Source organism: Sinocyclocheilus grahami, unplaced genomic scaffold, assembly GCF_001515645.1.
Source record: "Sinocyclocheilus grahami isolate Dianchi unplaced genomic scaffold, SAMN03320097.WGS_v1.1 scaffold92.1, whole genome shotgun sequence".
NCBI classification, from domain to species: Eukaryota; Metazoa; Chordata; class Actinopteri; order Cypriniformes; family Cyprinidae; genus Sinocyclocheilus; species Sinocyclocheilus grahami.
This window is the reverse complement of record NW_015505271.1, coordinates 2806300-2821394: the sequence shown is the minus strand read 5'-3', so window position 1 is coordinate 2821394 and position 15095 is coordinate 2806300. Positions and strand designations below refer to the sequence as shown.

The following is a 15095-nucleotide window of genomic DNA, read 5'->3' as shown; positions in this document are numbered from 1 at the left end:
GTTTTCTTTGCAAATCTTCGGTTTGTACTTCTAATTCGTGACCGGCGTTTTTATTTTGTTGTCTCTCCGCATTCGTCACTAATCACGCAACGCCGCGCGTCTTACGTCATCCGCCGGAACTGCTTCAGTGTATGACAGTCAGCGGAAGTGAGAGAAAAGTGTTTATTACGTTTGAAATATGGATATTTTTCTTACAAAAACGCATGGATTCACTACAGAAGGCTAAATTCACCCCCTGGAGTCGTGTGAAGCACGTTTTATTATGATTTATGAATGGGTGCGCTTTATTTGACGACTTGTGGACTGTTCAACTGCAACACCCGCTGACTGCAATGATAGACAATTTTTTTAATATAACTCCGACTGGATTCGTCTGAAAGAAGAAAGTCATTTACAGCTAGGATGCTTCGAGGCTGAGTAAAACACAAGCTAATTTTCATTTTTGAGTGAACTAACCCTTTAAGAGCGGACAGTGTCTGTATAGACACGGAACTCTACCCACTACATTTAAGCTGGTGCCGAATTCTCAAACCCAGGTCATTTTACACTTGATCTTTCTTCTCAAACTGACCCAAAGTGTTAAAACACTTTTTTACATAACGCTGGATTAGCCAGTCACCATGGGGAGTGTGTGCACATATATAGTGTTCTCAATTTTTAATAGCAACCTTCAATCAAAAATAAATAAATAAACAACATTAAAAAAAATAATAATAATTTAACAATGAAAAGTCCTCAACAATATGACTGGGACCATTTGATGAGCAAGACATACATTTCAAATATTTCCCTTATTACGCTATCCTTTTCAAGATGTGAAAACTGGCATCTCAATTAATGTAATAGTACAAGGGAGTAAAGTAAATTAGTAAAAAAGTAGTAAATTATGTGAGCGAAATGGAAGTTTTGGCTGATGATGAGAGTCTGGCCCTGTCAGCTCTTTATTACTGAACACTAAAAAAACGTGGAACGGTGGAACGGTGGAAAGGTGGAACGAGGATTCAGTGATCTGAAGGGACTACACCAGGATTATTAGCATGGTATCTACCAAAGCCTTCAACGCATTAAATTCCAGTCGTGCACTTTAAATGATAATTAATGGATGCTGTGTCCTTTCCATAAAGCAGTTTATTAAAATATCTTTCATATTCTTGGTCCCTACTATAATAAATCAAACACAACCCCGTGACCTCAGGAGTGGAATAAGGGAGTGTCTGGATCCAATACAGATGCCATTTTGAGATGCTCACATTTTACTTACAGCTAGGATTGTATTTTATGCAGAGGTATCGATCTGAAAGTTTTTCTATGCATGTCCCTGGTCTCTTCCATTCACTGAATAAAGCCAAACCTCTTTGACGCAAAGATTTCCTCTTCCCCTCATGCAAGCTCTTTCTTGGCCAACAGTTGCTACAGTTCTCTTCGAGTGCAAACTGGCCCTCTTGGATGATGAGAGAAAAGTTGAGAGGAAAAACAAAAGTCATTTAGGATTTTAACAGTCTTCAGGTTCCCCTCACCGGGACTGAACTCCAAGGGTGATCTTTAGGTTCTCATACACCACATAGCTGATGCTAACAGCAGGAATGACCTTCATAAAGTTGGGTGTCAAGCCTCTATAGAGTCCAATAGCGCCCTCTGTCCTCACAATGTGTCTGAAGAGACCAGTCATGGTCATCTGAGGGCTGCCTTCCTGAGAAGCTGCTAGATGCAAAAAATCAATTGGACTGTGATAGATAAACAATAATAGTTTTCTTAGTGAAGCCTTCTAATTATGTATTTCAGACTTTAAAGCCTTACCTTGAGCCTGCATTCGTGTCCTCACTAAGGCTAATGGGTAGCTTGCTAACTGTCCACAAGTACTAGACATTGTACCACAGGCTAGCAGCACAAACACACCCGGATCAGCACTGTCTGTAGCAAACCTCTGAAGCCACCAGTTTTTTAATGTCTACACATGAAAATAAGAGAGACATGGGAGTTACATTATAGTAACTATAATATAATATAAACTAATAAAGCAATAAGCCCCAAGAAGCCATGGTTTACAGTGAAAATATAACAGGGCATTGTTATTAGCCCCCTTATTAAAACCCCCTTAGCTGTTATAAATTCACTGTAAACCACGGCTTCACGGAGCTTATTGCTTTTATAAAACGGTTATTCCATATACGTAGTTAGGTTTCACAAAATAAAGTGTAATGATATTAATAAAAACAGTATTCTTCCACCAAACAATGTAGTTCCTCAGAAACAGTTGTGATTGCAACAAAGTGGTTGCCAAGCAACACACAAAGTAAACAAAGGTGTATGTTTGTAGAGTAATTTACAACAGCTTCGAACGCGGCTCAGCCAATCAGAATCAAGGACTGGAACTATCCGTAATATAATGAATATAATATATGAATTAATCATGAAATACATAAAACATTCAGGAGGTAGAAAACTGAAACAAAAATTTAATAAATAAAAAAGCATGTAGCACAGTGTTATTTTAGCATTATTTATAGACCATTATAGTATTTACTAATATTTTGAATGAGCTTTTTTAGATTTTCACATTTAATTTGAGTAATTTCATTGTGCTTTTGTCAATTATTATTAGTTTTTGTTTTCATTTCTATTCTGCTTTAATTTATTTTTATTTCAGTTTTTGTTTAAATAATTATAGTAATAACTAAATAAATTTTTAGCTTAACTTAAAATTATTTTATTTCGGTTGGTTGCCACTGATGTAGCCTGACAAATATATAGTCCTATTGTTTTACTGTGTAAAAACTTACCTCATAAACAGCCAGGTCTATTCCAGCATAAGGGATGATTCCCAACACGTTGGGAATATAACCTTTATAGAAGGCTGTCAGTCCCTCCTTCTTAAATATATGTTTAGCACAGTCCATGATACCAGAGTACTGACCCGTCCTTCCCAGGGCAAGACGAGTTTTTAAAACCTTAAACACACAAAAGCCTGGTTTAAGCTCCAAGAGATCTTTGTTTGGTTTAGAAAGCCATCATTAGCTTGATTAAGTTTCAGTTTATGAGATGGCAGTTAGTAATTAAAAACTATGGAAACATAATTTTTTTAATTTTTACATTACAGAACATGATACAAAGAATGCATGGGAGGTCTAGTCATGGCTTATGATTAATAATTGTTGAAATGACAGAAACAGAAAGCTTTTGTTTTCTCAAAGCAGTGCTCAAACGTTATTCTTAAATGATGGTTTATGATCTTACCTCCATGGGGTAGATGCTGCTCTGAGCAATAGCTCCTGCTAGAGACCCAGCAACCAGCCTCTCCAGGATGCCCAGCGTCTCCTGATTACTGCCAATCAGCCGCTTAATCTGAAGGACAGGGCAAATGAGCTTTAGAGGTCACAGATAAAATAGCAAAGAGAAAAAAATTGTTCATTGAAAAAAAGATTTGATCACATAAAAAAGATCATCAAAGCAGCAAAAGAAAAGTAACTGTTTATTTAACGGTTATTTAAACATTGTGGGTAAATATATTAACATTGTATCATTTTAACTATCCAGGATTTTATAAGTTATCCAATTTTGTAAGGTCTGTCCAATAATTGCCAAAAGATTACAACAACAAGCTACCTGCTCATACGCCATGAACTTGATAGCAGACTCCGGTGCGATCTTCAAAACATTGATACCGTTCCCTCGCCACAGCGACCGAACTCCACCCTCACGGATCATTTGGGCGAATCCTCCGGCGATACCCATGGTGTTACTGCGTGATGCATGAACCTGCCAACACCATTCCAGTGGTAAAACATCTCAGTTTGCTTGCAAATTGTTTCATTTAAGCATTGTAACATAAGTTTACTTCAGGTAAGGTAAGCTTTAAGGTTAGCTAAACTTCAATGTCCTTTATAGTCTTATGAATTCATACACTAAAGACGAAACCCCAAACCAAACTGAAACTAGCCTCACTAAGGCATTTTGTAATGTGCATGGTCATCCGCCGAGGCACTCATCCAAAGAACAGAACATCATGTCCTATAGTGACTCTACAGTACACCTACTACAGTAGCACGGTGTCCTTCATAAACAGCACACTGGTGACATGGGATTTCACTAACACTTCAGTTCATGTACAGAGTACCACTCCAACTAGGGTTTCAACCTATAGGATGTTAGCTCACCAGCCTAGATGACCTATGGATCATGGTTCTCATGAAACCAATGCTATGCACATTATACACAATAAAGGGACAGTAAAGACATTTATAATGTTACAAAAAATATTCGATTTAAAGTAAATGCTATTCTTTTGAACTTTCTATTCAGCATAGAATCCTAAAAAAATGTTTCTTGAGCACCAAATCACCATATTAAAATGATTTCAGAAGGATCATGTGACAGTAATGGCTGCGGAAAATTCAGCGTTGCCATCACGGGAATAAATCACATTTTAAAATATATTCAACTAGAAGAAAGTTATTTTAAATAGTGGGTCTCATACCTGCATGAGAACCTTAAGGCGGTCCAGGGGTGCGGTGCAGGTACGGGACACAGCACCTGCTCCACCTCCTGCTACCAGGTGTCGCCACCACATCCCGGTTTTCTTTTCCTCTGCTGTAAACTCATCAGGGACCATCAAACTTTCCCCTACATCAAATATCTGTACAGAGGAAATGACATCATGTGGATTGAGATTACATGCACAAGAGAACATAATGAATGGACAATCAACCCATCAGACGATCCATCATTACTGCTAGAAAAATAATTTTGTTTCTGAGCTGCTGTAAACTGACAGAATCTCAAGAGATTACATAAAAAAAAAATGCATATAAAAAGAGGCATCTGTCTTGCACTTTTTTGTGGATATTTATAAATTTAGCTCAGTCCTTTTTAATGCACAAGAGAACATAATGAATGGACAATCAACCCGTCAGACGATCCATCATTACTGCTAGAAAAATAATTTTGTTTCTGAGCTGCTGTAAACTGACAGAATCTCAAGAGATTACATTAAAAAAAATGCATATAAAAAGAGGCATCTGTCTTGCACTTTTTTGTGGATATTTATAAATTTAGCTCAGTCCTTTTTATATCATCCAGTTTTAATATGACACTCAATTGATCTTCATTGGTTCTGGGTGGCTATATTTAATTTTCTTTTATCATCAAAATATTAATTATGATAATAACATAACAAAAGAAATCCAGAAATATCAGGCTTTCATTTTTCAAATCAAATTACCCTTCTGTAATATACGTGTAAACGATTATCGAGTTATCTGTTCACCTCGGTGCAATGTTAATCCATGAGGTGGACGCATCTACCTCTCCCGGGTCAGTGACGTCAGAACACTGTTGATCTGATTAACAGGATCAGACTGGATCACAGTGACCCCATTTGTCCCATTCAGGAGTATTTCAAGTGTGAGGAAACAAATGTAACTTAGTAGGGCTTAGTAGGACTGAATGACTACGGTGGCAGCCCATCACCGGTGTGGGGTGAATGTCAGTGATGCAAGTATAGGCAATTTACACAGAATAAAGAGACTATAAAAAGCACCATAACCTCATAAAAGGAGCAATGAGAGACAGCTGGTGCTAAAACAAAGCTGGAAACTTTGAACTGTAATGCACATGGCAGGATGGTCTGGTTTGCTTTTACCGTGGAGTGTTTCCAGTAGAGGATGATTTCAGGAATGTTGTCAGCAGGATGAAGCAGGTGGTAATCTCTCCATTCATTCCAGTCAATCGTCATCGTACCGTTTTTATCCATACTGTTAAAATAAAAAGACAAAAAGAGACCAAAACGAAATAATACGTCAGGAACCTCTTTGGCTCTGGGTAGCAGCCTCTTCTTTTAAAAAAGACCAGCTTACAGTTTTTTTTTTTTTAATGTAAGCATCTAGATAAGAAAATGAATGATGTATGGTCAAGCAGCTAGAAAGTAATAATTATTCACATGCAAAAATGTCCCTGGTTTCAGCGTTTCAGATCTATTCTGACCTTCACATTTAGAATTCTTCTTTATTAATTTTAAGAAAGCTTTCTTCTGTTAAGAGTTTTGTGGTATTTGTCAAAAAATCCTAAAATATGCGCATCATTAGCAAGCTTAATATTTCCAAAGCATCACCCACATGAGTCAAAATAGCTTCTGAGAGAGAGAGAAAAAAAAATTACCTAAAAAATGCAAAATGAAAACAGCACAGATGAAAGAGCAGATGAAATGAAAATACAGAGCAAGGCAAACATGCAGGGAGAAGACCACTACTTACTACATTATAGGGGCACATATATGACCCCTCCTTATTCTGATAAGATGAGCAGAGAGAGAGAGTGGGGGTGGGATCACAAGAAGGAGACCGTGATAAAGAGCCAGAAAGCGTACGACCAAACACACATACAAACAGACAGAAACTAAAAAAGAACTTTATTATTGTATGTGCTGTGATTAATTTGTACATGGGATTCTGGTTTCTTTTAGGAGCTCGAAAATCTCTTTGATATTGACTGGTCAAAGAAACACGCTGAAAAATAAGAACCAGGAGACTTGTTGTATAACACATGCTGTTTTGAGGTGAGGGTTCCCAAGTCAGATCAACACTATACAGATCAGTCAGGTCTGAATTATTAGCTGGGAAAAAAAGACTAAAGAGAATGCAGGGGGTTAAAACAAATAAAACAATAAAACAAATTACCTCTTGAGGATCTTTTCAGCCTGTTCCTCAGATATATGAACCCCAAGGTCTCTTAGTGACTGCATGATCTCCTGTGAATCTATGCGACCTGCAGATATAAAAGGAAACATGATTTTAACATCTAAACCAGCTGTTCACAACCAGGGGGCCTCAGCAAACTTCCAAGGTGGCCTTGATATGACTCTAAGTGATTAAAAATAAGACATAATCAGCATTAAATTAAGGTAAAATAAGTATTAAAACAAGGCAAAACAACAATCAAGATATTTATTATTTTAATTCATCCCTCAACAAGGATTCCTACAGTCCTGAAAAACCTGGATATATATCTGATAGCCTAATTTAAAAAAAATTAATTTCTAAAAATGGACATGTTAGTCACATGTGGTTGCCGCAAGCCCGACGGACGCTCCTTCGTCAAATCCGCCGGCCGCCCCGTTCTCAAGCCCGCCGCCTGTTCCTCACTCAAGCCCGCCGGCCGTTCCTCAAGCCTGCCGTGTGTGATGCTGTGTTTCGTTGTGAAAGTGAAACTACTTTGTTTGGCCTTCCAAAAGAGGACACGACTAGAAATCAGTGGTTAAGTTGTATTTACAACACTGTTCCAGAACAGTTCAACCCAAATATTCAGATGTGTGCAGCACATTTTATGGAGGACTGTTTCCTGATCCTGAGTAGACTACAATGCTGGCTATTCTGACTCACAGACTGTAAGTACGTTTTTTATATTAAAGAATTTTCCACTGACGATTCAAACGCGAGTTTTTGGCAGTGTAGAGTAGCACTTTTTGTTTGTCATTTCTCCCATCACAAATGCAGACATGGGTTTTATGTTTACGCGGCGCGATGCAACAAATTATAAAATTATAAAAAAATTATAATCCGTAATTATGTCCCCACTAGATGCAACAAATGCCTCGTTTATAATTTGTCTCGTCGCTCCGGCCGGACAGGGCATCACAGTATGGTAGGGATGTAACTTTTCCGTCACACGCTTGAGGTATTCGGCCAATCACAACGCAATGGATAGCTGGCCAATCAGAGCACACCGCGCTTTTCAGGTTCGATGAGCTTTGTAAAAATCGACACGTTTCAGAAAGGTGGGGCATAGAAGAGAAACAATAATGTACAGTATGTGGAAAATAATGTGTTTTTTTAACCTTAAACCGCATAAACACATTTCATTACACCAAATAATGTTATTTTTAGCATATATTAGCATATACTACATATATAAGATAAGTTAATAAAAATCACGAACTACTGGACAAGTCACAATGGGGCCTTTGAATAATGTTGTGGGCATTGGGTGGCCTTGTAATCAAAAAGGTTCGGAACCCCTGATCTAAACACATGAGAACACTGCTTATGCAATCTATTGTTTGCAAAATTACTGATGCTGCATGATACATGCATGCCTTTCTGTATATTGGCTTGTTTTGCAATTCAAGACAACACTCATAATAGCGCACCAAAACCCAATCATTCTTACCATCGTTCTTTTTGTCAAGGCTCTTGAAGACCAGCCTCAGTTTCTTCTCATGGTCCCTCAGGTAGTGCACAAACTCCTCAAAGTCCAACTGACCATCCAAGTCTTTGTCTCCAGCCTTGACGATTTTCTGAAACACATACACGCAGGAATCAACATCAAAACCTCAAGACAGAATCAAGCCAGGTCATTTTTGGGGTCAGTGAGCTGGTGCTGTTCAGGGTGTTGAGCTAATGGGTCACTAGGGACAGACATATGGCCTTTGTTTGCTGAAGAGAGTATTGAAAGGACCATGCTGAACATTCTCATGAGCTTCAGCTTTATGAGCTTTAGGGAACAAGCTGTCTGAACCATTGAGCAATATATAATTGAAGGCAATGGAAAGGGATGGAGAAGATGAATTAATCATTAACCTGAAGTATTTTAGAAGGACAGAAACAAAGTGAATATGTGTTTCCAGTTTTAATAGCAAATCATAGCATGATTCCTGGCTGATGTTGCTTTGACAGTGTGTGTAGGGCCTACCTCATGGGGTGACAAAAACTTTGGCCTGTCCACTACTAAACTTTTTCAACCAAAAGCAAAAAAAAAAAATCTGCATTTCATAATGAGCCACTGAAAAACAGATCACTGAGTCAGATAATTTGTTACTTCTCATTGTGAGATTATGGTTGTGCATAATGATACCTTAGTTAAAACAGATTAGAAGTGTCTGAATAAACTAAAATTCACTTCTACATTGGCTACAAGAGCTCAAAACCCAGTCACAAGTCCACATAATCCATAAATAACGTCCTTTATGGCATCTGTGCTCATTAAAACCACCAAGAAGCCATGTAAACAAAAAAGCATTTTTAACAAAACAAAAAGTAAAAGTTACATTTATTAAGTATTTTCATATAAAAATATAAGAATAATGAATTATTATTGATTGATTTATAACTATTAAAAATCATTTTCAGTAACTGAAAGCTGAATAAAATAAAATAAATATAAATAAAATAAAAATATGAGTTGAAAATTCTTAAAAACTAAATAAATGAAAATTAGAATTGTTGCCTTGGCAACTGAAATAAATATATTTAGGATGAAGTACTAAAATTAGTAACTAAAACTGAAATAAAAAATTAACTGAAACTATATGGAAATATAAAAAAATGAATAAAAATTACAAAAGCACATAAAATAACTCAAACTTAAACTAAAATTACAGCGGTCCTTGATTATGATTTCCCTTTATGTAACTTTAGTTAGTGTGCAATGTTGCTGTTTGAGCATAAACAACATCTACAAAGTTATGATGCTCAAAGTTCAGTGCACAACGAGATTTTATTTTACAGAATTTGCTTTTTAAAGCCTACAACACACGGCTGGTAGAGACTACAATGAGCTTCTTCCTGGGTTGGTGACATCACAAACCCTAAAATTGACATAAACCCTGCCCCTGGGAACACGCAACAAAGGGGGCGAGGCCGTGTTGGGCTGCTTTAGAGAAGAGGAAGAGTTGTTGAACTGTAGTAGAGTGTTACGGTTACAAATTAAACAGTTACTCTACAAAAATGCTACAACGCAATCATGTATTCTGCTGTACTAAAGTTTTAATAAGGATAAAACTGTATACATCAAAAGCTAACATAAACAGCAGTAGCAATTTCAAACAACAGCGTATCTACAAAGTAAGAGACAACTACAAACAAAAAAACATACCATTCTGAAACGTTCTGCTCGATCCTCTTCACTAATATTCTCTGGGTCTGATTCAGGCTCAAACTGATAAGGCAATATTGACGCCATTGTTACCAATACACCGAAGCACATGCAACTACCCGTAACGGTTAAGGGGGCATGACGTTTCTGGACAAAGTGCACTAGGCGCTTATCGAATAACAACAAACTGGGCCAGCTAACCAATCTGAGCCCATTGTGTATTTCTGAGGGAGGGGCTTCATAGAACCAGTAACTCAACAGACCGTTTTGAGAAGAATGGCAAAATGGTGGTGTAGAATAAAAGTAAAATATGTGAAAAATAATGTGTTTTTAAAAAATGATGCATAAACACATGTTACACTACACCCCATTAACACAATCAAGCCTTCAAAAATAGCTGATTTACCACCCCTTTAAAAGTGAACACTGAAAATATCAAATAAAGCATCCTACACACTACACAATCGTTTTTAACATAATAATACAGATGACATACCTTTCGCCATTTCCTGTATGAATCGAATTCTTGTGATGGAAGAAATAAACTCAACTTGAAAAGAGACTTCAGCTGCGCCGGTAAACTGTCAGACTCAAAATACTCAAATTCTATCCGTTCTGAGATATGGACAGGAATGTAAAGACACAAACACAACATGTTCAGCTAAAAAATGTTTTTTTAAATAAATCAATAAAACTAAAAACTTGAAGGCAATGTAAGAAGATACATATGTACACAGCTCTAGTTTGTTCTTGAAGCCTCAGGACTATAATGCCAGTATTTCTGTCACATGGGATTGGGGACATATAAATCCCTCCCATTTCAAGGCTTGTACTGTGCACACTGCAATGTAATTGGCTCACATCATATACAGCATCACCTTCTTACAAGGCTTACCGGTGTATCTGTCTGAAAGATCATGCAACAGGCTGACAGTCTGGAATATTCATATAATTAAAATAAGGAAAACAGACAGCGTCTTATGTAACTATAAAGAACAAGATAAATCATCTAATTAAATATTATATTAAAGAAAAAAGCAAAAACTGTGCCATTCATAAAAATCTCCTATCCAGTCCTAAGGGACATCAGTAATAGGGTTGGGCCGATAGACGATGCCATCGAAATATGCCGATGGTTGACAGACATCACTATGTTGAGCCAGCATCGTGAATACCCCCCCCCCATACCCCCCGCAATACGCCGCATCCCAATTCTGTGTTCGGAAATTAAATTAAGTGTAATACAGAACCCCTAAAGGGAATAAATAGCCTACGAGATAGGATGATAAAAAAAAATAATTTCACTACTTTCTCTCGCAATTATATCGTTGGGTAATTACACTGTATATAAATTGCGGGCATCAGGGAGCCGCTACTAATATGTAGGGCATTGAAACCGCGTTCGAATGCGCGCTCTCAATTTACTTTCACTTGAACTTTCGAGATTCGTGATCACACGGACTCTATACTATGGCAGTACCTACTATGGCAAGCCGTTTTGACTTTTATTCATTCTCAGGATATGAATTCTTGATATCAACAATAACATTTTTACTAGTTAACATGTTAATTCTTGATATCAACAATAACATTTTTACTAGTTAACATGTTAATTCTTGATATCAACAATAACATTTTTACTAGTTAACATGTTAATTCTTGATATCAACAATAACATTTTTACTAGTTAACATGTTAATTCTTGATATCAACAATAACATTTTTACTAGTTAACATGTTAATTCTTGATATCAACAATAACATTTTTACTAGTTAACATGTTAATTCTTGATATCAACAATAACATTTTTACTAGTTAACATGTTAATTCTTGATATCAACAATAACATTTTTACTAGTTAACATGTTAATTCTTGATATCAACAATAACATTTTTACTAGTTAACATGTTAATTCTTGATATCAACAATAACATTTTTACTAGTTAACATGTTAATTCTTGATATCAACAATAACATTTTTACTAGTTAACATGTTAATTCTTGATATCAACAATAACATTTTTACTAGTTAACATGTTAATTCTTGATATCAACAATAACATTTTTACTAGTTAACATGTTAATTCTTGATATCAACAATAACATTTTTACTAGTTAACATGTTAATTCTTGATATCAACAATAACATTTTTACTAGTTAACATGTTAATTCTTGATATCAACAATAACATTTTTACTAGTTAACATGTTAATTCTTGATATCAACAATAACATTTTTACTAGTTAACATGTTAATTCTTGATATCAACAATAACATTTTTACTAGTTAACATGTTAATTCTTGATATCAACAATAACATTTTTACTAGTTAACATGTTAATTCTTGATATCAACAATTTAATTGTCACTAGTGACAATTAAATTGTTGATATCAAGAATTCATATCCTGAGAATGAATAAAAGTCAAAACGGCTTGCCATATACCTACCACATATTTTACAAGATTAGATGTTTGTCAGTGGTGCTCAGTATCTGCAAATCATTCGCCATTGTCCTATCAGTCATCTCTCCTTACTCTGTGTATGTGGTAAGTGAACTTTCATGTACTATAATGTAACAGTCTACCGCTAGCAAGCGGCTAACCATGTCCCTTTAATGGCTCCGTAGAACGCGTTATTTGTTTTCCGTGCCTTTCTGCATACGGATTCACGCCCCCTCACCCCCCGCTGTCATCGTCCATCACGATGTTTCACTGTAGACATTGTCCAATGTCAATTTGGTAGACATCGCCCAACCCTAATCAGTAAAGCTCATCAAATCCAGCAACAGTAACCAAGGACATAGCAAAGGGTCAATTCAGCAACAACAAATTAGTGAAATCGGTGGTCAGGACAAATAATGAAACAACAAACAGTTATACTGCTCAGTATGTGATTAATCTTGTTGGTCCCTAGAGATAACAGATAACTGAATCTGATCATTCACAATGTAATAGAGTCTAATCCTGTCACTAGCATGTGATCTTTCCTTAACGAGTCTGACCAGGTTTCTGACATGGGACCTGACCATACTATAATAATATTTAAAGACCAGTGAAGACTGCAACCCATTAAAGATGTGAAGCAACAGTTTGGGGGAGGAGAGAGAGTAACATTCACATGCGTGGGACATTTCTAACTTGCTGAAGTCTAAAACAAAATTCACACCAATTAATTGCTGACTATCTGCTGTTTGTCTGTTCCTTTAATATAATTACACTCAGAAAAAAAAAGTACAAAAGCTGTCACTGGAGCGGTACCTTTTCCAATGTGCCATTTAGGTACTAGTATGTATGTAGTATGTATTATGCTTCACAGCACAAAAGTGTACCTTTTGACAATGTACTGGCCCAGTGACAGCTTTATTACCATTTTTTATTCTATTTGTTTGGAGTGAATATAATAAAAACACAAACAAATGGGATTTAAGAACTTTTCCCGCTCCTTTTTAACTGTCATACTGACTCCTAATGATTCAATTTGGGTCATTTCTGAGTTCAGATCATGTGCAGATATCTGTTGAAATATCTGAAATTATTTCATTAAAATGGGCCTGTTTTCTCAGACATCTATGTCACATGACATGAAGCCAATTTGATTTAAAAATTAGCATTTCCCTCATTTTCCATATGCGAATGAGGAGATGTGAAATATCACTCATAGCTCAGCTTTGGAAGATCTAAGTTGAAAAGACTTAGATCAAGAATCATAATTGGAAATAAAGTGCAGCAGTTCAGTTGTTATCATATTCCTCTAAGAAACCAAAAGTAAAAATATCAATGCATAAGCAACTTTAAAGGGGTCATATGATGCTTTTTTAAAGATCATTATTTTGTGTATTTGGTGTAACAGAATATGCTGACATGCTTTAATGTTAAAAAAACACATTATTTTTCAAATACTGTACATTATTGTAGGTCCTCTATGCCCCGCCTCTCTCAAACGCTTTGTTTTCTCAACAAATATGTTTGATGCGGCAGTTCTCTCTGCTATACCTGCTGAAGATCCTTAGGAGGCGCCACCATAATCAGCACTGTAGTTTTCTTTGGGGATACTGCACTCTTTTCTTGTCCGACTGAAACTGCCTGTGTACCTTGTTCCCTCTGGCCTTTCTTTTTTGCAGCATTTTCTAAGTTTTGTTCCTTAAGTCCATCGGGTGGCCCTGCGGTATCACTTTCGCACGCGGTTACTCCCAGAAACCCCTGGAAAAGGGTTGACCAAAGTTCCTTGAGCATCTTTGTGAAGATGCTCCAAGTCTGTTTGTGTACTTGATCAAATCACAACATCCAGCTGTGGTGAGTTTTTGTCTTGGTCTTCTCAAGAACTATCAATTTAAATCTACAGATGTTTTATGTGCATATAAAGAGAAACTGCTCAGGCAGTCATATGTGAGACCAGGAGGATGAGGGCAGATGAGGACACTGCCACACAATTCCCAAAGCTTCCTGGCATATCCGACAGCATTTCCACAGTAACCTGGTGACCATGTCAAAACTTTGAAATGCAGCGAATGACCAGTTCCAATTAACCCCCTCTCATAATCGCCTCAAAATCCTTGCGAACTTACAGCATCTTTCCAAAACAAATTCTCCAAGACACTTTCCCAAAACATGAACTTTGCCGAGCGCAAAATCGTGCAAAACGATGCAGGAAAAAAAGTCATTCACTCTTCAAGTGACATCACTCCACAACCATGAACCATTACACACTGCAGCTAAAACACGAAAAAAGACAACTTAAATGGAAGAAGCTGAAATCACCACAATGAATCGATTTCTAAAAGCGATCCCACTTTTTAAGTGTTAGTATTTCTAGGCACCTACAAGCTGCTGCAGGTTGGCTGCATCTATAGCCGGCAGAAAGTGATGCAGGGAAAAAGCTGCAACCTCACTGCAGCTGTGCCTCAGTCAATCAGAGCACTCCACACTGGCTGCCCCTGTCTGACAACGCACAGGCAGCCAATCAAAGGATAAAATACAGCCATCTTTTGGAGTGATCTCTTACTCACCCAGCAATGAGAAAATTCTGTCATCATCAGGATCTCCCTGGTAACGCCTCCAGGGTGATTCCATGCATTTCTAACACTGTAATACACAAATCTACCTTATTCATTCATTCATTCATCTATCAGCTTGCTGTGGTTATATCTTCTTTGCAAATGCATCTGGATATACACAGCAGGACAATATATTTAGGATGAAGTACTAAAATTAGTAATTAAAACTGAAA

The 15095-nt window shown here is 36.8% G+C and overlaps 1 protein-coding gene across 7 annotated transcripts in view; it reads right to left on the bottom strand.

The window, feature by feature from the left end:
- Positions 1–15095, bottom strand: part of slc25a25b (solute carrier family 25 member 25b) — a 23440-nt gene that overhangs the window by 1688 nt on the left and 6657 nt on the right. For 2 of the 7 annotated variants that reach the window (XM_016275138.1, XM_016275141.1), the window contains exons 2-9: positions 8161–8287; positions 6672–6759; positions 5639–5750; positions 4475–4633; positions 3604–3756; positions 3235–3342; positions 2781–2948; positions 1798–1948 (exon numbers count right to left, since the gene is read on the bottom strand). In XM_016275138.1, coding sequence (XP_016130624.1) covers positions 1798–1948; positions 2781–2948; positions 3235–3342; positions 3604–3756; positions 4475–4633; positions 5639–5750; positions 6672–6759; positions 8161–8287 — 1066 coding nt within the window. Of the gene's footprint in view, positions 1–1113; positions 1725–1797; positions 1949–2780; positions 2949–3234; positions 3343–3603; positions 3757–4474; positions 4634–5638; positions 5751–6671; positions 6760–8160; positions 8288–10360; positions 10620–15095 lie in introns of those variants that run through there. The other 5 variants (XM_016275143.1, XM_016275144.1, XM_016275137.1 and 2 more) reach the window with 5 other exon arrangements.